Source organism: Rhipicephalus microplus, chromosome 8 (genome assembly GCF_043290135.1).
Source record: "Rhipicephalus microplus isolate Deutch F79 chromosome 8, USDA_Rmic, whole genome shotgun sequence".
In the NCBI taxonomy this organism is placed as follows: Eukaryota; Metazoa; Arthropoda; class Arachnida; order Ixodida; family Ixodidae; genus Rhipicephalus; species Rhipicephalus microplus.
This window is the reverse complement of record NC_134707.1, coordinates 89,745,955-89,770,890: the sequence shown is the minus strand read 5'-3', so window position 1 is coordinate 89,770,890 and position 24,936 is coordinate 89,745,955. Positions and strand designations below refer to the sequence as shown.

The 24,936-nt window shown below is 45.4% G+C and overlaps 1 protein-coding gene across 1 annotated transcript in view; it reads left to right on the top strand.

Moving 5' to 3' along the window:
* Positions 1-24,936, top strand: part of LOC142768651 (uncharacterized) — a 78,769-nt gene that overhangs the window by 42,251 nt on the left and 11,582 nt on the right. The window contains exon 4 of the mRNA XM_075870667.1: positions 5,895-5,999. Coding sequence (XP_075726782.1) covers positions 5,895-5,999 — 105 coding nt within the window. The remainder of the gene's footprint in view (positions 1-5,894; positions 6,000-24,936) is intronic.

Genomic DNA, 24,936 nt, shown 5'->3' with positions numbered 1-24,936 from the left:
CTAGGGGCAGTTCTTCGCCACTTTTTCTCTCGCTGTTTGCTCTCTCTCCTCCCATCACCCCACTTTACCGTCCGCTCACTCCCCACTTTCGATCATTCGCTGGCAGGGCGCCTCTCAAGGACATCCGGATATGTGTGCTCGAGATGCCGCTGTGAAACGACAACGCTGAGCCGAGAACGCTGTTTGTGCATACTTTTATTAGCTGTGCAGGTGTGTGGCCGTATCACATCACATCCCCGCTATTATCACTAAACACTACACATGTAAAGCTTCTCCGGGGAAGCTTGATTGCCGCAATAACGAAGTAAATAACGATTGTACAATGAGAGGGCCCCAGAGTAAAGTTTTAAATAAGAACATGTCGGTAACAGAAAGGCCCTCACTAATGCAAAATATTAGATTAATACGCAATTGCCTCTGACCAAAGCTGATTTGTAATATTGTAAACAACCCATGTTTGCACACGCAGAAGGGGATCTTATGAAAAATGAGCAAAATCAAACATCTGTGAGGTTCAATAAAGTCTCAAAATTTGTTTCCAAAATTCTAATGAATCAACGTTTGTGTAATTGATTTTTTTCTTGTGTTGTTCCTTAAAAGGACCCTGAAACGATTTTGAAGATATTAAACAAAACATTTGGCCGATAAACGAAATTCCAAGGGTATATTACAGGCCAATTGTAGCTTTCTGAGCAAGGTGGCGTGTTTGACAACCGTATGCTGGAGAACGCACGAGAGAGAAGGGAGACGCCCATGTCGTCAGCTACGGCGCTCATTGGCGACCACCGCTGCAACCGTCATTTCCGCGCAATGCTTGACTCCCTCCTCTGTTCTCGCCGCCGTCGTCGCACTCGCGGGGTGGAGAGCGAGTGATCGCGGTGCTGCGTTGTGTCAATATTATGCCAGTGATCCGACTGCCTTTGGGATTGTTTCCGAACTACTGAAGCCGTAAGTTAACAGTGTCGGGGCTGACTGCGTGGACAGGCGGCATCTGCACACTCGTGGCATTACGACGAGTAGTAGACGAACAAGATTTACGCGTTGGAGCGAGACGTACGGCCGTGGCCGCGGGGTTCCATAACGTGGGGAGCTCGTTTTTCCCACGCGTGTTTAGCTCATGCCTAAGTTTTAACCACCCATAGTTGTAGTTTGAATCCCCATTCTAAGGGCCGCATCTAACGGCCGTACGCTTCCGTTCATGTTCTGAGCAGTTTCCAGAGCTTGCTTGTACTTGCGAGTTTTAAACAGATTGGTACGACCTGTCTGAATACAACATGTTATAATGTACATACCAATCGGCCCAGTTCAGTTCGCTAATGTAGGTGAACTTTCTTCATTCTGCTTTGAAAAACACTCTTTACACTTGAGCACAGCGCGTTCAAGTCAATATATGTCAAGAACAGTTAAGGAAGAGCTATACTGCAAAAAATATCACATTAGCAGGTCCCGGAGTTCAAAAGAACTGCTGTGAACCTATTGTGAATATGCATGTTGCCTGTATAAAGCCATCCACATGTAGGCAAAAAGAGTGACTCACAGCGAAGGCTTAATGTGGAAGCGAAGAAATAATAAATTAGTTTGGTGCCATAAAAAATAAAAAACAAATGCTTAGACAGGAGAAACCAGATGACATTATTCACAGAATTTTTACTTTCTCTGTCCCTTAGTTCTTGCTTACTTATAATAAAACACCTGATCCTCTCTGAAGCACGGAACCATATAGGTAACACTATAAAGTTAGAAACTACTAATGCTTACTTTATTTGTGTGAATTAAATTTTCTACTCCCTTCGGCGGCGCCCTCATGCCTTCGAAGTAATAGAAATGGAACATCCGGCATTAACGAACATACTGTTGCAGAAATGCATTGAAAAATAAAGCCACTCTTAACCATCATTCAGTTTCGTTTTGCACCATCTGCCTGCAATGTATCTTTTTTTTTGCCGTTGTATTAAGCTGCTCAGTACCATCACAGTGATACAGTTGGGAGCCACGCACATGTTGTCAAATGTGATTTTTGTTTTGTACTGCAACTGCCTCATATCTCTCTGATTTTGCTTCAAATATTACCCACGGTCTTCTGCAAGTTATACATGTGCGGCGTTTTGGAGAATGACTGCTGCACAAAGTCCGCAAATCTGCGGCAGGCATCATGAACCGGCATTGCAATGCCAAGTTGCTAGGCAGTTCATTTTAAAACAGGACATACTCAGTGATTCAACAACTGTTTTACGTTTTTACGCCGCTCTCGCTGCTGGTACAAAACTGACTGGGATGTATTACGAGCATATGATAGTTTAAACTCGCAATTTTTAACGATATGCATCGATCGTGTAAGCAATACCGTCGGTATTCTAGAAATTCTTCATTACATGAATGGTGACGTACGGCCGTACCTTCACCAGCGTAATAAGCCGACCGCATTAAAACTTGACATGCGTTTAAGGGCCGTGACGAAGATGCTGCGGGATCTACGGGAAAAAGCGAGCCCTGATGCCAGTGATGCTGCTGCAAACAAATACGTCTTGTGGGCAGTCTGTCTCCGCAATTTGCCCGAGACTGTTTACGTACGGTATCAGTAGTTCGGAAACAACCCAAAAGCAATCTGATTCACAAAACACACCACACAGCTGCACTCAGTACACCCCCAACGCAGTTTGCCCGATGCTGTTTACATAAGGTTTCAGTAGTTCGGAAACAACCCAAAAGCAATCTGATTCACAAAACACACCGCATACGGAGCTGCTCTCAGTACCAGCGCTACCGGCGAGTCCGTGGCGGCCTTGGCTGCTGGCGCGGCGACCGCAAAAAAACAGAAAACATTTTAACTGAACGCGGAAATGACGTTCGTGGTTGCCGCTGCCAATGAGCGCGGTAGCAGACGACATGGGCATCTCCCCTCTCTCTAGCGCGCTCTCCAGCATACGGTTGTCAAACACGCCACCTTGCTCAGGAGCCAGGTGTTTCGGGCATTGCCACGCTTTCCAGTTGAAAATCGCTGCAGATCACCGTAACTCAGCCAAGCCCGTAATGAACCGCCTTTCTAGAAAGAAACATGCTCTGGTAATGCGACGTCACCGATGCTACTGAAAAAATTGGCTGTGGAATGCACGGAAGATCGACTAGTGTAGTGGCGCTACCTGTTGGAGCAGATACCAACCACTCCACTACAGTGGCTAAAATAGAAAAGTGTGATCAACGCGCTGACTGGTGCGTAATGCCTTGGAAGAAAACCGCCAGATGGCGGTGGCACACGTACGCACGTCACCAAAGGCAGCGATGTGCTTCGCAGAGACGGGAATCAACAATGCGCGCAGGCAATGTGAAATATTTAAAATACATTTTTTTTGCTCGTGCATGGCCTCAAATGGCGACCGAGAAAATAGGTTATTTAGATTCTGGAGAACAGGATGCCTACGTGGGTGTGCGACTGAACCTAAATATTGTCAGGTCGACAGGATGCCGAAAGTGGACGCGTGACCGCACTGAAACATTTTATTGTTGAGAAGTGGTAGAAGAGTGGAACGATGAACTCATATGTAAGCCATCGCTTGCAACACCTTTCACAATGAACGGTGATTTACTTGAGCACTGGTCTGTAAACAAAGCCCCATAATTCATAACGTCATACTCAGAGACGAGAATCACGAGCGGTATCTGGATGGAAACCTTTTATTTTCTGCACACAGGTCATACAGCGCATTTCCGAGTAGTGACTCACCATCTGTTTACAAGAATGCATTCCTACTGATTGCTCGCGCGTCCTCTTTTATCCCCAAGAAAAAAGTTTTATTACTACAAGCGCCCCACTGAGCATTGGGAGCCTAGGTGACGCACCTGAGCTTCAGGTACTTCCTCTTTTCACGGGAAGATGCTTGCTCCTTGTGGAGTACCTTTGTGTAAAAAGGCAAATGGGTGAGCAGAAAAAAATTGGTTACTTGATTGGTGAGCCTCGGACCATGTCGTGCTCAGCCCAGTGTGACATTTTTTAACTAAGCAGAAAACAAGCTCTTCCAAGCTTTGACTTTGAAGCTCGTTGTGGCTAAACAACTTTGAAGAAATGATTTTAAGGGCGTCTACAAATACGAAGGCGTATGCATGAGGGGGCAAAGGGGGCTGGCCACCTGGGAGGGTGTGCTAAATCTGTTTGATACATTGACTAGGCAGTGGAGCACTCTTTTAGTCATCTAAAAGGGGAGCATAAAATCTGCCTGGTTTAATAGAAAGGAGGCGCCCTGCAATGAACCTTCGCCCCCCCCCCCCCTACCGGCAAGCACGCCTATGGGCCTATCCCTTTAAATGCAGACAATTTCGGTATTCGCAGTGTGCTCGAAGTGCCGGGTAATGTACCTGTCGCCGAAGTGCAGCTCGCGCAGAGCCGCGATTTCTTAAAGCAGTTAGTGCATGCGGGATAGCTCTCTGCTACGGTACTAACAGAGCTTTGTCCACTGGGACACCGAACAGCGCATGATTATTTTTAGCTGACTTGTATCCTATAGTGCACCCTGGGACGAAGCAATGACTGTTTTCGTGTCATGAGAGTGCATACACAAGCAATGGTGTAAAAAAAAGTGAGAGAGCCGCTGGAATAATAAAAAAAAGAACGAGGACGAACGCGCCCGACGAAAATGTCGGAAACGTGCAAACAACGTATTGCCGCTAATCGTATTTCGGATAGTGTTGCGCATGCCGATACCGCCGGCACGCGGCCTTATCGTGGTCCAGGATACACCGCGATTCATCTGCGAAGATCGTGGCCCGCACGTCGACCATTCGTTGATAACGAGATAGCGCCAGACGCTACGGCGGCTGTATCTCATATGGTGAACGCGCCTTGCAATCCGGTGGGACATTCTGTTCCCCGACGGTCGTCGAACACGTTGTTCGCCACCCGCTAAGCCGATGTGTATACTTCCTTTAGTGGGCGCAAGTCCGCCGAATAAACGGATCTCCTTCTATTTCTACGAGCCTCCCGGTCTCCTGTCTTCGGGCTACCCTCACTCTTAAGTGACACGTATAAACGTGTCACGTAAACGTGAGGGTAGCTCCACCCGTGAGTATAAACGTGAAACGTATAAACGACTGCGCGTGCCCTCACGCGGCAACTCCTTGGAGGCTTCAGTGCGCTATATAGGCGCCGCCTGCCGCTTATCACACTTTCCTATTCTAGCCACTGTAACTCCGCTATCGTCGATAGTGCGTGCAGCTTGTCAACGTGCAATTTCGGAAGTATGGGATGCGTGAAGCTCAAATCCTCAAATGTGTTAATAAGGGATCTGCGTTCGCCAGCAATGCCAGGGTGTCCTATGAGTTGTAGAGGCATGAAAGGTTTGAAAATGAGGGTATGATAATATTGTCCGTTGCGGCCTTGGTACATGGCAAGTCGCTAAATATGTAGTGCGAATGGTTTAATGATGCTCTAACCTAAACGCTTACAAAACTTCAAAAAGTCATATTATGGTTCCTTTAACATCTTCAAGTCATCTTATACTTCTCGTGATCACCTTGATCAGCATTTTTAATAATGCTCATAAGTGCTCACGACTTCAAGACGATGTTTATCTTTTATTCAAGCGGTACGCAAACAGGTGCAGAATACCAATGTTTTGCTCATACATAAACTTGCCGTCTTCTAGTCGATTCCCTAGAACTTTGATATACAAAACAAAAAGAAGCGAAGGCTTAAAGGACCATTGCATGCAGTCATTTGTGGTTATCCGAATGGTGCCATAGTTCTCAGTTTAATTTAACAACATAAGGAGTTAACTTTTGAGGCCTAACTGTTCAGTGACTGTGTGAGGCCTGACAATGGCAGCATGCTCATTTTGCAGCTCGAATGTTCGTAAGTTAAAGACAAAATGACCTCACGTATGTTTACCTATTTTACATATCAGCCAACAATGTGACGTACACCGTTTCTGTGAACTTGACCTATAATGAACCCGATACATACAACTGCAGTGTGTTCAGCGCGACGTTTTCAACCTCGTACTTTACAAGTAAGTATTCTAGTTGATTGCCTTGACGATGTAAAAATGCGCTAAAACTCAAACTTGGCTGCTAGCACTTGCATGACTTCACCACTTGTGATGTTCCTATATTTCTATGCGTGAGACGAAAGGAGGTACACGAAAAATTACGGTTTATCAATCACATAATTTTTCTTCAAGATGCTTTTTTCCTCATGTCAATGCTCGCTGCTATGCTTATTTGCAGCAAGTTACTTTAAAAACATCTTAAAACGCATACAATCAGTGTAATGACACCAATTTGAGTAAAACTTTCAGTGCAGTATACAATATAAAGCGTGCGAAACTAGTGTTTCAAATTTTCCTTCAACACTCGTTCTTGTGGTGGTGATCAAAACAATTGACTTCAACACTTTGAATAAACAAACAGAACAATTGTTATCAGATCACCAATTTTTATTATTCATTGAAGACATCGTGTTGACAACCGAAGGCGGAAGGCATTCCTTAAAATATTTATTTCAGTAACTATTTCACTACTACCTATCTATTTGTATACAGCTTCCTCGTTTTCTCTAATACCCCTTCTTACCAAATGTGGTGCGTCGACAATATACGGTTTAGCTACGTCGCACCACGGTATTATACATTCTACATAACGAAAACAAATATGGAATGCTGCTCAGTCTAAAACTTCATGATTTTCTTCGTCCGAATGCGCGTGTATATTCCTTTCATTTTTCGGCGTTTTGGACTACTCAAGTCTTGGGGATTTACAAACTTTCAAAGCAGAAAATGCTCTCCTTTTCTTTCTACGTAGAGCGAAAGTCATCATTTCGGTGCGTTCACGATTCTTCTGTAGCCGAGGCTTGATTTCTTGGTAATCATGCTGAATTTTTACGCACATGCTTAGATATAAATCTTCGGTCTAAATTAGATTCTTTAGGCTAATGCTAAACCACTACAGTCTCAATTATTTCTGGAGGAAATCGTGTCGCTTAGAGCGGAAGTTCCACTATTTCACGTACAGATGCACAAGACGGATGTATCCTTGAATCTGTTGTTCAAGCTAAGTGATGCACACCAGCGTCTCTTAGAGGCGTCCACGCCAAATAAAATTGTTTACACATTGCAATTTAGACAGTTGGGTGTATTAGACCGTGAGTTGGCGCGGACATTTCTGCAAATTATTAGCGCCATGACCACGTGATATTTTTTTCAGGCGCACTGCATGTCTTTGTTACTGCAAACAATTTCAGCAAAAGCTTAGTCACACAGCCAGAAAATAAGATTGAGTGGGACTACGTGTTCTGAAGCAGCGAAACAGAACACCACCCTATTGCAAAAACCAGCGTTCTCAGCCTGATACCAGTGCGTTTTTGGGCACTGGTACACGCTGCGAAAAATTGTACACGCTGGTATTAACTGGAACTTTGCTGGGTGCACTGGGAAAAAGCTGGAGCGCACTGGTAGGGGCACTGGCTTGACCACTGTGATGATGGCGCACATTTGGAAGCGCTGGAAGGGGTGGAATTTTCATTGAAGTGCGCTGGTGAATACAAGAGCATGCACTCTTTCTACCAGCATCACGTGCACGTGTATTTAGCGTGTGCAGTTGTATGTGTCAGTATTGTTAAATATAAAAAATGACAAATTCCACGTACAGTGACAATCGATGATGTGCGGAGCACGAATGAGCATGGTTGATATATCACTTTAAAATGAGCACAACGTTGAGAGGTGGACATAAATTAGGCCATACGTGGCTTCCATGTTAATGTTATGATGGTTGGACGTGTCATTTACTTTCGTTGTTGGTTCACGTCACCTGATGCCAAATTTGGTATATGTTGAGCCGGCGAAATGGTCACTAGCGTGCTATGAACGTAAGATGTAGTGATGATTTACATGACATGCTTATCCTGATTAAAATGTTTGCACGTGTCATTTATCTTCGCCGTCCATTTACGTCACGTAATAGCAAATTTGGTTTATAGCGTAATGGCGGCAAGCACGCTATGATCTCAGCATGTTGCCGTTTTGTTACATGACACACATTTCATGATTATTATGTTTGCTCCAGTCACATATTTTCGTCTTTCATTCACGTGACGATATACCAAACTTGGTATATGTGAAGCTCGCGAAGCGACCTCGAGCGAATCATGAGTGTGGCATGTAGTCATGTTGCTACATGATATGCATGTGATGATTTTCATGTTAGGACGTGTCATTCACTTTGGTCGTCCATATGCGTCACGTAATACCAAACTTAGTATATGTGAAACTAGCGAAGCGGCCGCGAGCGCATCATATACCGATTGGGCACCAATATATACCAATATACCGATTGGGCACGGCGGCTGTACCAGCATGCGGACCGTCTGTAATCCGTTCCTGTTTATTGTACAGATTATCAGCCTACTACCGCCAGTTCGTGCCGGGTGTTCAGGAAGCTGCGGAACGACGCTTGCTGCGCATGACTGCGATTCTTCTGTTTGGCATGCGCCTGAACTGCGAGCATCGTCGCCCTGGGAGAACCTGAGTCGTCACTCGTCGACAGCATGCGCCATGGATCACTGGCAGACGGCAGCACGAGCACCATTCAGCGCGGCTATAAGTTCGCGCCCGGCGGTCATCTCGACCATTGGGCACGGCGGCTGTACCAGCATGCGGACCGTCTGTAATCCGTTCCTGTTTATTGTACAGATTATCAGCCTACTACCGCCAGTTCGTGCCGGGTGTTCAGGAAGCTGCGGAACGACGCTTGCTGCGCATGACTGCGATTCTTCTGTTTGGCATGCGCCTGAACTGCGAGCATCGTCGCCCTGGGAGAACCTGAGTCGTCACTCGTCGACAGCATGCGCCATGGATCACTGGCAGACGGCAGCACGAGCACCATTCAGCGCGGCTATAAGTTCGCGCCCGGCGGTCATCTCGACCATTGGGCACGGCGGCTGTACCAGCATGCGGACCGTCTGTAATCCGTTCCTGTTTATTGTACAGATTATCAGCCTACTACCGCCAGTTCGTGCCGGGTGTTCAGGAAGCTGCGGAACGACGCTTGCTGCGCATGACTGCGATTCTTCTGTTTGGCATGCGCCTGAACTGCGAGCATCGTCGCCCTGGGAGAACCTGAGTCGTCACTCGTCGACAGCATGCGCCATGGATCACTGGCAGACGGCAGCACGAGCACCATTCAGCGCGGCTATAAGTTCGCGCCCGGCGGTCATCTCGACCATTGGGCACGGCGGCTGTACCAGCATGCGGACCGTCTGTAATCCGTTCCTGTTTATTGTACAGATTATCAGCCTACTACCGCCAGTTCGTGCCGGGTGTTCAGGAAGCTTCGGAACGACGCTTGCTGCGCATGACTGCGATTCTTCTGTTTGGCATGCGCCTGAACTGCGAGCATCGTCGCCCTGGGAGAACCTGAGTCGTCACTCGTCGACAGCATGCGCCATGGATCACTGGCAGACGGCAGCACGAGCACCATTCAGCGCGGCTATAAGTTCGCGCCCGGCGGTCATCTCGACCATTGGGCACGGCGGCTGTACCAGCATGCGGACCGTCTGTAATCCGTTCCTGTTTATTGTACAGATTATCAGCCTACTACCGCCAGTTCGTGCCGGGTGTTCAGGAAGCTGCGGAACGACGCTTGCTGCGCATGACTGCGATTCTTCTGTTTGGCATGCGCCTGAACTGCGAGCATCGTCGCCCTGGGAGAACCTGAGTCGTCACTCGTCGACAGCATGCGCCATGGATCACTGGCAGACGGCAGCACGAGCACCATTCAGCGCGGCTATAAGTTCGCGCCCGGCGGTCATCTCGACCATTGGGCACGGCGGCTGTACCAGCATGCGGACCGTCTGTAATCCGTTCCTGTTTATTGTACAGATTATCAGCCTACTACCGCCAGTTCGTGCCGGGTGTTCAGGAAGCTGCGGAACGACGCTTGCTGCGCATGACTGCGATTCTTCTGTTTGGCATGCGCCTGAACTGCGAGCATCGTCGCCCTGGGAGAACCTGAGTCGTCACTCGTCGACAGCATGCGCCATGGATCACTGGCAGACGGCAGCACGAGCACCATTCAGCGCGGCTATAAGTTCGCGCCCGGCGGTCATCTCGACCATTGGGCACGGCGGCTGTACCAGCATGCGGACCGTCTGTAATCCGTTCCTGTTTATTGTACAGGTAAGAAAGCAGTATGGAAAATGTGTTCGCTCTGATGATCCCTTTTTGCTGGTGCTGCCGTGCCCATGGCTCAGTTGTTTGTTTTGCCGCTCTGAAACTGTACTGAGGAAGTTATTGTTACTGTGTGGCGATATTGAGATGAACCCAGGCCCGGGTCTGGAGCAGATTGCCAAAATGTTAGCAGACATAGCAACTGATGTTAAAGACATCGAAGAAAAGAGATTATCAGATATTGAGAAGAAGCTTGATGCCCTATCTGGGCTTGAAGGGAAGGTAAATGCCTGTCAGGAGCAGCTGTCTTCGTTGGCAAAAACAATAAGTGTTCTAGAAACTAAAATCGATGAACTGGAAAACCATAGTCGCCGGTCAAATCTAATCGTTTATGGTCTTCCCGAGGGACCAAATGAAAACAACGAAACGCTTGAAAGTGCTGTCAACACAGGCATTCTTAAAGATATCATGAAACTTGAACCTGTCGGTATCGAGCGTATTCATCGTATAGGTAGACCTGAAACTGGCAAAGTTAGGCCAGTCATTTTCAAATTGCTTGATGGGCGAGACAAAGCTAGAATACCTAAAAACGGGTCCAAACTTACAAATACCACGCTAGCTATCGGGGAAGACTTTTCTCCGAAGATACGAGATATTAGAAGAAAGCTTTGGGCAAGTGCAAAAGCTAACCGAGATAACAATGAGAAAGTAAACTTAGCATTTGATAAACTGTATATCGATGGCCAGGCGTATGTCTGGGACAGTGATAAAGGCGAAAGAATTCCGGTAAAAAAAAACGACGGAAGCAAAACCCGCCCGATGACCAGACGGTATGCCCAATCACAGAGTCACACGTAGGAAAACAACTCGCATTTTCTTCAAAAAATCAACGAAAAGTAAATTTTTCGTTACCGGTCAGCAGGGCGTTAAACAAAAATGCCTTCGCTTGGTTAACATAAATGCCCGAAGCGTCAATAACAAAACTGAACTAATGGAAATTGCCTTACTTCAACACGATCCACATGTAACAGTTGTGTCTGAGACATGGTTGCTCCCCGAAATAGCTGATGATGATGTATTTCCGCCCTCGTATAAGGTGTTTAGGAAAGACAGAACTACAAGGGGAGGTGGAATAGCCATACTTGTGAAAGAAACACTGCAGGCCTCATTAATTGGTTACATTGATGACTTAGAATGTGTATGCATTAAGCTGTCTTGTTGGAGCCACATTTTCATCTTGTATGCACTTTACAGACCCCCAGAGGCTGCGTTTGAATCCATGAAAAAGTTAGCTGAACATATGTCTCAATTTTGCAACAACAAAATTTTGTTAGCAGGTGATTTTAACCTACCTTCTGTTGACTGGGAACGTTTTGCGACAGGACCATTGTACAAAAAAGAGACTGAGATTGTGTTTAACATCATGCTAACCCACAACTTGATGCAAGTTGTGAGGGAGCCAACTCGTGTGCATGGATCCTCTAGTTCGATTTTGGATTTAGTATTTATAAGCCATGAACTCGAGCTGCACTCTGTTTCAGTAGAACAGGGCCTCTCCGATCATAAATTGGTTACAGTCTCTTTTCCTCTTAACAATTTTTCAAGTACTAAAAAATCTTCAGTGCGTACCTTTAAAGATTACTCGCGAGCAGATGACGTATCTATAATAGAATACATGGAGTCGTGTTATGCTGTCTTTGAGGTGGGCGATGTCGAGACAATGTGGAATCAATTTAAAGAAATGTGTCATCATTGCATCAATCGTTTTATACCGAATAAACATAAAAAAGTGCACAAAACAACTCCCTGGATAACGCGAGATATAATTCACTTAAAACGAAAGATAAAACGCTTAAGGCAGAAGCATGCGCAGTCTCGTTCCCTCTCAGTCCTCAAAGACAGCCTTGCACGGGCTATACGCTCATCCAGAGATCGCTATTTTAAGACGCTACTGCCCAACTTCATAAAAACTGACCCGGCTAAATTCTGGAACTACATTGGTGACAGAAAGAAACCTCTCACCGAAATGGCAATTGATAGCGTGATTGTAACCGATCAAATAAAAATTGCTGATAATCTTAATGCGTATTTTCAAAGTGTGTTTTCCGGCTCTAGTGTTTATGTTCCAAACGGTAGAGTGTTCGACCTATGCGAAGCCTCTTTCGTGTCTTATTCTGGTGTTTTTTCGATGCTTCTGAATCTTAATTCTAAAAAGTCCTGTGGACCTGATAATCTCCCAAATATGTTCCTAAGAAGATATGCCGAACATGTCGTTAAATTCCTGCATGAAATCTTCCGTGCTTCATTGTTGTCATCAAAGCTACCATGTGACTGGAAAGCCGCACGCATAAGTCCTGTATTCAAGAAAGGTGATCGCTTGTCGCCTCAAAATTACCGACCCATATCCTTGACCTCACCCTGCTGCAAATTATTAGAACACATAATTGCTACACAAATTGGAAATTTTTTGACTCAACATTCAATCCTGACCAATTTTCAACACGGCTTTAGAAAGGGATATTCGACAGTGACGCAACTAGTTACAATAATCCACTCATTTGCACTTAACCTGGATAACAATAGGCAAACTGACATAATATTTTTGGATTTCAGTAAGGCATTCGACAGGGTTCCACATGACAAATTGATCTTGAAACTTAAACGTATTGGCCTTCCCGAGATCCTTGTAAACTGGATTGCTGACTATCTAAATAACCGTGAACAGTTTGTTGCTATTAATGACCAGCGTTCGCAGTCTCTACAGGTCACATCAGGAGTACCCCAAGGAAGCGTCCTAGGGCCATTGCTTTTTCTTCTATACATAAATGATTGTAAATATTGTAAATGTCATCACCCCTTCTGTACAAATAAGATTATTTGCAGACGATTGTGTTTTGTTCCGGGTTATTAACTCTTTAGATGATCAAAATGAACTTAACTGAAACCTTCATAATATTCATCTGTGGTGCAATGAGTGGGAATGATCCTTAATGCAGAAAAGAGTGTCTGCATGCGTTTGACACGTAAGAAAGTTCCACTAAATACTACGTACCAGCTTGGGTCTTCAACTCTTAGAAAGGTTACAAGCTACAAATATTTGGGCCTAACTATAACTAGCAATTTGTCCTGGAACATGCATGTAGACAACATATGTTCAGCTGCCTTTCGGAAACTTGGTTTTCTAAGACATAAACTGCGTACCTGTCCTGCCAATGTAAAGCTTCTTAGTTATTATTCTTTTATACGACCTAAACTGGAATACGCCAGCATTGTATGGGACCCTTGCACTAAGCTTAATATTAACAAACTTGAGCGGGTTCAAAGGAAAGCTGTTCGGTTTATATATTCGAAATACTTACCGTCGGATTCACCTTCCGCGCTGATGTCTGCAAACGACATTCAGACCCTTGAATCCCGCAGACGCGAACAACGGCTGGATTTCCTTCAATTATTACTTAATCAAAAACTCGCAATCGATTCATCGCCTTACTTATCTTTTCTGTCAACAAAGAACACACGACATCATCCCAATTTGCTAACCCCATTTTTTGCGAGAACCGATGCCTTTATGTATTCTTTTTTTCCTCGAACAGTGTCGGACTGGAACAAGTTATGCGACCCTCATTCATTGTAACATATGTGTAACGTATTGTAAAGTACGACGTATGCAATGTATTGTCGTTGTTTGGCGTAAGTTACTACTTGTGTTGTGGAACATAGTGTAATGTAGTGTTGTAGAACCGGGTGTGTTGTTGCTTTGCATATTGAAGTTTATTGTAGTGTATAGAGCGAAGCGTGATGTTGTTACATAACGAAGTGTATTGTAGCGTGTAAAACAAAGTGTGTTTTTCGTATGATGTACGTCATTACGCCTGTGGTATACGTGACGTGCCCTTCCTGCTTGGACCACTTAGTGTCCGCAGTATGTATTAAATAAATAAATAAATAAATAAATAAAATAAATGAGTGTGGCATGTGGACATGTTGTTACACGACACGCACGTCATGATTTTCATCTTAAGGTCTATCGCTTGTGCTCACCATGCAGTCATGTCATATCATAGTAGTTTTGCAACGTGTCATGTGAACGAAATCCCGCAAGAGTAGCAAGACCATGACATGGAAATAATGGCATTCGTGTTATGAATGTCATGATTTTCATGTTATGGTTAGTCACTTATGCTCATCATACAGTCATGTTATGCCATACTAATTTTAAAATCAATACTATTATTGAAACGGCCATGAGAACTTAAGTCGTAGGCTGATATATATATATATATATATATATATATATATATATATATATATATATATATAGATAGATAGATAGATAGATAGATTCAAAGTCACCGAAGCTTGTTAAGAAATTCTTAATATTTGATATGCTTCATTTGACAGATCGTATATATGCAACCCTAGCAGATCCTGAGCCCGCCTCACCATTTAGAGATCTCACACCATGATCATGGCCTGTGATATGTCTAATAAATTTATTTGGTATGAGGAGAAAAATGCGTTAATAAGCTGAAGCAGCCAACGCTGAACAATTTGCTTACTAGCACGCTTCAGTTGTATTGTTCACGCATTCTCGATAACAGTGGTAATTCTTGTGGTAAATGTGTTCTGCAGCAATTATTGCACGTTTTTTTCATGTGCCCCACGTGTTGCATATATTATATTTCGCATGAGTGATGTATTTTTGTAGCAATTTTGTGTTGCAGTGTCTATAATGCAGACGTTAGTCACTACTGCTAAGAGAAACACCAAATCTTTACGCCTCAAAGTTGACGAGACGTGAATGAGTGCTCTCGACTCTTCACAAGCTTTCCCAGCGGAGGCGAGGAAAACAGCTGTCGTCAGATGTCGCAACACCAGAAAACCATGTCTAACAATGCTTGTCCTTCTACTTCAAGAAACAGTTAGAAATGTTCTGAAGCTCAAATGCAGAAACTTCAAGCATCGCAACTCCGCTGCTTCGGGAGTGCTCTTACCCAGTGCTCCGTCAGCGAGCATCGGGCCCATCGGGCTGGTTGCATCGGTCTACTCTTTAACGGCGCTTTTCGCTTTGAGTGCAGACAATTCCTAAGTGTAAGAACGAGTGTGCGTACAGTTTAGACTTCCGTAAAAGTAAAAAGTTGATTCCAAATCTGCATGTTACACCGCAAATGTAGTCTAAACACGATAGTCTTGCGTCTGGAGAGAGCGAATAAAACGTTTAATGGATGTTCTGCGCAAGAAAATCGGTGAAGGGTATTCTGGAGGCGCTGCGTTAGAGTGCCTCGAGCGTGTAGCGGAGACAAACGAGCGCATCGAGGCACGTTAGACACAAGCGCCATCTGGCAGTTATCTTCGAAAACGAAGGCGTGCAGCCCGCGGAGAAAGATGCGCGCCAGTCCCGGAGGTGATAAGGTGTAGAATGCAAAGCGACGGGCAGGTGCCATCATCGTGACGTCGTAGCGAAGCGTTCGAAACACATTTTTGAGCATCGCGTTGCACTGTCAGCGCAGCGCGATAAACGCTACATCCCTTAGAATTACTTGAGTGTGCCTCTTCTAGTATAAAGTGAGACATGAAAAACTTCGAAGTGTTGTTATGGCGCCTTAGATATGCAGAATAATTGCTTTTTTAATTGACAATCGCACAACTATGAACGCTAAACCGTGAGCAATATTGCTGGGTTCTGCGAATGGGGTTGGCCGTTTGGAGCCGTTTGAGGTATCGTTAGGACAGACAGACAGACAGACAGACAGACAGACAGACAGACAGACAGACCAAAATTTTTCCGTCGAAGGTCCCCAAGAAAGCTATCGTCTTTAATGAATGATTTTTCATCCTGTGCGATGTCCGCACAAGTAGCGATGACGATCTATATGTCGCGCTTTCAGCAACGTAGGCTGTCAACGAAAGCTGTCGGGCGCAGTACAGCCGGTACTTTTCTGACTCGTATGTAAAAACACGCAATTTTCAGTCGATAACTCAGTACGCCTTAGTGAACTAGCACACTGGCATACTGTTTCAGTGGATTGCATAGGTATTTTCTTGGGCGGTTCTTTAAATGTAGGTATCGATTGAAGTGACGTTATGGCCATACTGCCATAAAATTGCTTGCTTGAGAAGAATACCCAATATTCAATCTTGTATGCACATATGCATCGCACAAGTCATATCACAAAACGTCTGTTCATGTCCACTTGCAGCAAGAGCGAGATACATGTACCAAACAAGAAAAAAAAATCGGTAGTAACAGCCGGCCATCTGTGGCTGATGCTACGGTCCATTTGATATTTTTCGGAGTTAAGATGTGAATATCTCGAAAAACTTCTGCGCTCTTGCCAATATGCGCATGTCATTCGGTGCCCGGCAGCCGTTCTTTAGTGTCGAATAAAGACGCGATTGTTACATTGAAAAGTACAACGAGTCTTTGTTGACTGTGCGACTTGAAAACATGATTTATTTGATTGATATGTGGGGTTTAACGTCCCAAAACCACCATATGATTATGAGAGGCGCCGTAGTGGAGGGCTCCGGAAGTTACGACCGCCTGGGGTTCTTTAACGTGTACCCAAATATGAGCACACGGGCCTACAACATTTCCGCCTCCACTGGAAATGCTGCCGCCACAGCCGGGATTTGATCCAGCAACCTGCGGGTCAGCAGCCGAGTACCTTAGCCACTAGACCACCGCCGCAGGGCTGTCTTTCTCGTGTATTCACTCGTTAAACACGTTGTTCACTTCTATGTTTCTTTCGCTATAACATTGGAGCTTCATTCTACCGAAAATATTGAGGTTATGTGCGCGGATATTCTCATTGCTGTGATATTATTGATGATATGCGTGTCATGTGACACTTCACTACATGTTACGTTCATAGCGCGCTATTGGTCGTTTCGCTGGCTGAACATATTACCAGATTTGGTATTGTGTGACTTCAATAGATGGCAAACATAATATCACGACATGCGTGTCATGTGAAACATGACTACATGCTACGCTGATAGCACACTCGAGGCCATTCCGCCAGCTTCACATATACCAAATTTCGTATCACATTACGGTAAATAGATGACGAACGTAAATGACACTTCCAAACATGATAATCATGACATGGAAGTCTAGTATGGCTTAATTTGCGTCCCCCTCGTACCGTTGTGCTATTTTAAGGTGACATATATCTACCTTGCTTGTTCGTGCTTCGCATATAATTGATTCCCACTTTACCTGTGACCTGCCAAACTTTTTATCAATTCTATGATTTATTTATTTCTAGCGAATACACATCCCCGTTTTAACGCTGTAAGGCCGGTTAGCATTAAGTGCCGAGATCCCCCTAGTAATTTGCCACGCCAGCGTCCCAGTATCGAGCGCGATGCTGGACCCGTCTCTTTTTTCTCGTACGTGGAGTATGCTACGCACGAGGGACTGTTATTGGTTGAGACCTCATACTGGACACAATAAACATGATGATCCTGGTGGCAAGACCACGAAAAGTTTACGAGTATTGCAATCGCAATGACAATAGAACCATTTCGGTCTGGACACCGTCGCTCAAGCAACTGACACTTGTGCACAAGAGTATCGTGCTTTACACATTTCACTCCAGTTTCCTTCACTCAGCTTGCGTAGGTGGCCTTGCTCAAAGGGGAACTCCGATGCTTTTTTACTACATTGAGATAATGCTGTTTTCAGTAATATCAACAGCCCTGTAGCGGTTAGAATAGTTCATTTTGCTAAGGAACTCATCAATAGATATGATTGGGGATTAACGAATTGGGAAATCCCACGTACAGTGGGAATCGATGATATGTGAAGCACGAATGAGAAATGTTGATAGGTCACATTGAAATCATCACAAATTTACGAGGTGGAGGTGAATGATGCCGTAAATTACTTCCATGTCATGATTATCATGTTTGGATGTGTCGTTTAATTTTGTCATGTATTCACGTCATGTGATACCCAATTTTAGTATATGTGAAGCTAGCGAAATGGCCGCGAGAACTCTATGAGCGTGGTAGGTTGACATGTTCTTACGTGAAATTTGTGTCAGGATTATCATGTTTGCCCCAGTCGTATATTTCATCATTCACTGACATGACGTAACACCAACTTTGGTATATATGGAGCTAGCAAAACGACCGCCAGCGCATCATGGACAGCCTAATATACTCTAAAGTAGCGTTCACACGCGCGCACGCTGGGCACAGCGTCGCAACGTCAACAAAACGCAAGCACTCTATAGACCCATTTCTTCTTTGTAAACACAGGAAGGCGCGATGTCGACATTGTAAGTAAAATTATGGGGACGTCCGCATGTAACTTCCGCCATAAGCACTAAGGGCTGAAATGTGTGCCAGCAAACAAAACTTATACAAAACGAAACCGCTTTGTTTTTCCCGTTGCTTGCCTCAGAACACCATATGCACCATTAAAAACCCAGCAGAAACTGGGGTAGGCAGAGCGTTTTTTGCCTACCAAAACAGTGCCGCCACATTTTCGTGGCCTAAGTCCGGTGGAATTTGCCTATAGTCTGACGCCAAGCGCGACTAGCGTCCATCGGCGCGGCCCAACGGCAACCAGCGCGAAACGCGACATGCTGCATTTCGCGCCGATGCGTTACCGGACGCACTGAAACGTGCATGAGTCAAAGCAACGCAGTATGGCGCGCGCCTGCGAGTATATGCCATGACTGGTGCCTGGCATGGCAACGCCGGCGTCACACGACGAAATGAACGCCGGTAAGCACGAGCACCGCGTCACATCGATATGTATTGGCGCCTTGGCTGGGGCATGTAGTCATGTTCCCACATGACACGCATCGCATGATTATCTTGTTTGCACCAGTCACATACCTTTGCCATTCATTGACATCACGTTATACGAAATTTGGCATGTGTAAAGCTAGCGAAACGGCCGCGAGCGTGTAATGAGCGTGGCATGTAGTCATGTTGTTACACTACGCGCAAGTCGTGATTATCATGTTTGGATGTGTCATTTACCAATGTCTTCCGTTCGCGTCGCGTAATACCGAAATTGGTACATGTGAAGCCATCTAAACGGCAGCGAGTGCATCATGAGCGTAGCATGTAGTCATGCTGCTACATGACACACCTTTCATGTTTAACATGTTTGCACCAGTATCATACCTTCGTCATTCATTCACGTCCCGTAATACCATTTTTGATGCAAGTGAAGCAAGCGAAACAGCCGCCAGCGGATCAAAAGCATAGAACGTAGTCATGTTGTATCATGACACTCATTTCATGATTTTCATGGCATGGTCTATCACTTGTGTTCGCCATGCAATCATGCTATAGCATACCAGTTTTGCAACATGCCATGTGATCGAAACCACCGCAAGAGCCTGAGGACCATGAAATGTAAATGATGACTTTCATGGCATGCCCCGCCGCGGTAGTCTAGCGGCTAAGGTACTCGACTGCTGACCCGCAGGTCGTGGGTTCGAATCCCGGCTGCAGCGGCTGCATTTCCGATGGAGGCGGAAATGTTGTAGGCCCGTGTGCTTAGATTTGGGTGCACGTTGAAGAACCCCAGGTGGTTGCAATTTCCGGAGCCCTCCCCTACGGCATCTCTCAAAATCATATGGTGGTTTTGGGACGTTAAACCCCACATATCAATCAACTTTCATCGCATGCGTGGCATGATTTCCATGTTATGACTAGTCAAGTGTATTCTTCTTAAAGTCATGTTATGCCACACCAAGTTTCGTATCGATACCATTATTGAAACTGCTAGGAGAGCTAAAAGTCGTATGCGGATAGATAGATAGATAGATAGATAGATAGATAAAGTGTATATGTCTAGAAGCTTTTGATTATTATAGCGGCTACATTTTGGACATACTGATTGGAAAGAGCGGCTTTTTGAGGTGACGAGTGTGCTACAATAGTCCTGTGTGTAAAAAGTTCCGTGCTATAAAGCTTGTAATTATGGAGTACCAAGCTGTGCTCTGTGGGTATTCTGCAAGGAGCCCTCACATACTTGCGCATCAACATCATGTTTTCCGCAAACATCATCGGGAAACTTGAATCATCGGGAGAAACCCTGCGAAGATTGCCCGAATTTTCTATTCACAACAAAGAATCATCGGCGTTCTTCAAGGACCAGTCGCTAAGCAGGCACGTGCAAAACTTCACTCGATATCAAAAGGAACGAAGTTTTCTGTTGTTGAAGAAGTTTTAGGAGTGCCTTTTTAAAGTTTCTGAATCCCAGTGTTGGTACAGCCGTCGAATGTTTCCGAATGCAACTACAACCCAATAGAACCAGCTGACGTCACGTGTTGCTTTTCAGCGTACGAGTTCATTCTCAGGCATTGGAAGCACAGTTTCGTATTGAGCACTGATGACAGTTACTAATGTTCTCAGTTTTTAGCAGTGGTTGTCAGACTAAGTTTTGCACTATCTCTGAGCATATTCCTTCAAACATGTTGATTTCAAGGCGCTGGAAGTGTAATTTTCAGTGTGGCATTGCCTTGCCTGCACAATTTGGATAATGTTATCTGCACACAGAAAAATGCCACACTTTCAGGTAAAAGACCTTATGTAAGAATGCATTCCTTTTTATTAAATTGTTGTCTTCATTGTGTTTGGCAAAGATTGTAAATTTAAGGGTTTGTTTCCTTATTGGGCACAACAATATCGAAAACAGAAAAGTGTGCCAAGTAAAGCAACGTAAACCTTCACAGTTTCATTACAATTACATTTATTAACACCCCCTATAGTTAGTTCTCATGTCACCTTTGGATTTCCGCTATTTCCCGCCAACCTTCCCAACATCGCCCCTCGACCATCTGCGATTTGCTTGAAAAAATTATGGACTTTTTTATCTGGAATAGATTGTCTTCCGGCAACATTTTTGGGGAAAAAAGTTCAGCAGCGTAATGATCTTGTAGTGTTCTAGAAGCCCAAAAAGTGGCTCAGAGAACAAGTTATTCAAAAAATCTTGTGTAATATTTAGCGTAATACACAAGTAATTTCTCTAGAACGATCAAAAGCTCAACACTTAAAACTGGTGTCTTTAATTTAACGCTTCTGTATGTTTGTTATAGGGTTTAAATGTGAGAAGTACGTTCGACATAGGCACTTCTTTTTTGAAAGAGTGTTTTCGTGAATGGGTGAAATATATTTTGAGCCGCATGTAGTGCAAAACTGTGCGTACAGCCAGCGAACATTTTTGAAAAAAAAAAATGAGGTTTAGACGATATTCACCCGTAACTTGAGCGTATAGTTGGTCCAAAACCAAGTTCATCAAAAAGCTTGTATATTAGTGAGTTCTTCTCTTAAAAAACAATAAATCATTCTTAACTTCTTTGTTCTGAGCAACAAAAAAATCTTAGGCATTGCGTCTGCAAGCAGACACCAACAAACTGAAAAATCATTCTATAATCGGTATATTGAGCAGGCAAATGACATCAACACATTTCTGCTAACATCCAGAAAGAACCCTTGTTCTAGCGAAAAAGAAACACGAAACGTGAGCTTCAGTTGTTTGATCTTCATAAGCCTGTAATATAGCTTTCTATGAAAATGACAAGCTTACTTTCTGTGCAATCTGCTGCTGATGACTGCATATAATAGTTTTTAGTTTATTATAAAAGAGAAAGCAACACTAGAGCGGAATAGTGGAGATGTAGAATGTTCAACACCACAGAGAAGTTTGTTCGATGATTCAAGTAAATGTATGGAATGAACAGTTTTACTATCCAGTGATGGGTGGCTTAACTCATTCACCCAATGAGAATTGTTCTTTATTCTTTATTCTTTATTCTTTATTCATACATATCCCCGCTTTGCCAGAGGCGTTACAGCAGGGGGGTTACAAAGTTGAAAAAAATACATCTTCATTAACACTGCACACTTGCTTAGATGTCAAACAATTCCGTTCGTTAATAGTTTTAACAAAAAACGAGTTTGAATACAGGTTCGTCCTGGCCCGGCACGGCTTTATTTTGTGTATGTGGTCTGTACGTTGAGATATGTAATCTGGTCTTTTTAAGTAAGTGTCGCTGTCTAGTCCCGTTTTTTTATGAAATATCTGGTATAAAAGCTTCAAACGCAATTTTTTGCGACGGGACGACAGTAACTCCCAGTTTAACTCCTTTTTCATTTCGGTACAACTCTGCTTTTGTCCGTACCGACCCAAAACAAACCTGGCTGCTCTGTTTTGTATTTTTTCTAATTTATTTATCAAACCTGTTTGTGTTGGGTCCGTGTTACATTGCAGGGGGTGTTATAGCAACGTGCAGGTTCTTAGTTAATGGGTGTCCGAGCCGTCGCCCCAGACTCCCACGAAAAGACGAGGCCGTTTGTACGCCACACTTTATACACACGAAAAACGAACACACATAACATGGACAGGCTATTTAAAGAATCCTTCACTGTCTCTGTGAACTATCAAAGTCCTAAACTAACCGTCCCTCCTTTTTAGCATGGACACAAGACATGAGGTCGGTCTCACCGAGGTTCGTTGCTACGTCTTGAGCTGGCTCGCGTTGTCCGCACGGTCAACCAGGCGACTAGTTGATGGGTAGGCTCCGCCCCCGCAGCCACGTCGCGGCTGGACACATCTGCTGGAGCTCGTGCCCGTAGCCCGACAGCTCCGCGTTGCTCGCACGGTAGACGAGGCGGCAACTTGAAGGGTATACGCACCACCACCGACCACGTACAGGCCGGACACCTCCGCTGGAACTCGTGCCCGTAGCCCGACAGCTCCGCGTTGCTCGCACGGTAGACCAGGTGGACCAGTTGGCGCGGTAGACCAGGCACTACCACCGACCACGTACAGGCCGGACACCTCCGCTGGAACTCGTGCCCGTAGCCCGACAGCTCCGCGTGTCCTCAAGCACAGGATGCCTTGAAGCCGCAGCACGTCAGCGACGCACGGCCGTGGCAGGTAGAACGTGGCAGGTAGGCCGGGCTCGACTGTTACTAGGCTCGGGTCCGGAACCCAACGGCCGAGTCGAGAGCCCCGTCTTCCTCGTTCCTTCTCGTACCTTCGCCGCCACGCTACTCAGCGCTCGTGCTACCTTCGTCGTTCTGCAGCCCGTTGCTCACGCTCCCTCTCCATCCGCTCCTCGTACCATACTCTAAACTCCGCTCCCGTCAGTCCCATTTTATCCGCCAACTCAATTAACTCCCACGTGTTCGTCATCGTATTAACCGCGTCAAAAAATCTACTGGAAAAACAAACGACTTTGTCCTGTCGCAGCGGACGCCAATTTGTGATGCGGGTTCTTGTTGCTGATTTGTTTTTCTCCCGGGCTGAGCCTCAGAGAGTTTTGTTAATAAGGACAAAGCCGTTCGGTTTCCAAGAAACACACAAAAAGTTTAATTGAAAAGAAAAAAAGGCAAAGATTCCTCACAAAACAAAACACTTAATAAACAGTTGACTGGACATGACGAAACACATCTGTAAACACCCAACAAAAACGTTCAAAGTCAGTAACTAAACCTAACGTTCGAAAGGGGCTGAGTGATGGGAGTAGCGCAAGAGTATCGGTGCAGTCTCACCCACAAGTTGGTTTTCGGCGGTGATGAGAAACCGGAACGCCGTGACTCCTGCGTCAATGCGTGGGCTGGACGAGGACGAGGGAACGCTGGCTGCTGGCGACACGTCGAAAAGCCCTACCAAATCGTGATGGTTTCGGCTTGAGGAGCGTGGACACGTCGGAGACGGGAGAACGCAGGCTGGTGGCGACGCGTCCGGGAACTAGGGTCGACCTAGTCAAGCAGCTGGGCGCACAGCTCGGGCCCGGAGCCCGACGGCTGTAGCTCGCCTGCCGGAACCGAAGTCCGCAGGCTCTGGAAAGGAGTTCAGGACCGGATGGCCACGGTCCTTTGGAGCGGGAACCCGACAGCAGGAGGCCCCGGCCGGTGGAAGTCCTGTAGGCTCGGGTCCGGAACCCAACGGCCCATCTTCAGCGCCCGGTCCGGTGACGACCTTCCGCTTGCACTGCCTGCCTAGAATTCCCCTTGCTCTCGTCTCCCCAGGCTCCTGCTTCAGCTCTGGCCCACTTGTCTCGTTCTCATTGGAGATACTACTGTTTCGTGGTGTCAAGCCATTGGGCCTTGAAATCTCCGTGTTCGCTGCCCATTGGATGTTTTACCTTTTGTTTACTTCACGTCCTGCCACGCATCCTCGTGCTTGACGCTCTTTAACGTCGTCATTCTTGTTTAAGCATCACCGCACGTGCACTCTGGTATTTTCTCCTTTTGTTTTTTTTTTCCCGTGACGCGCACTTTTCGAAGGCGCGCACTTTGAACGCGCACCACACATCACATACGCCCCCCTTTTATTCAAGTTTTTTTTTTTTTTAGAAAAAAAAAAAACTGCCGATGAGTGCGCGTTCTGCACTACGTCACAATTAAACCACATATTTGCACCACGCAGTTCAACACATCACCGGGCTACAGTTCGCTACATCGTCCAAATGTCCACACTTAAACTTTAGATTCACCCAATTGCATTTAAAAGTTCTGAAACCCGGAATAAACCTTTTTACTACAAAATCGACTATGGACAAAGCTACTTGTGTCCGCATCTAAAAGTCGAAGTCCAGAAAGAGCTACCGGTTTTCTAACCCTACACTCAGGTTATCGCGTCCCAAACCAGACGCACTGCCCTTCTCGCACGTTTCGAAAGTAACTGTGGCAAACATGCTTTTATGCACTTTCGCTGAAACGCGTGTCTGCGCCCCCGCCGGCCACATGAACGCTTACCGGTCACAGAGGAACAGGGCGCGGTCTCGAGCCGTCGGCGTCG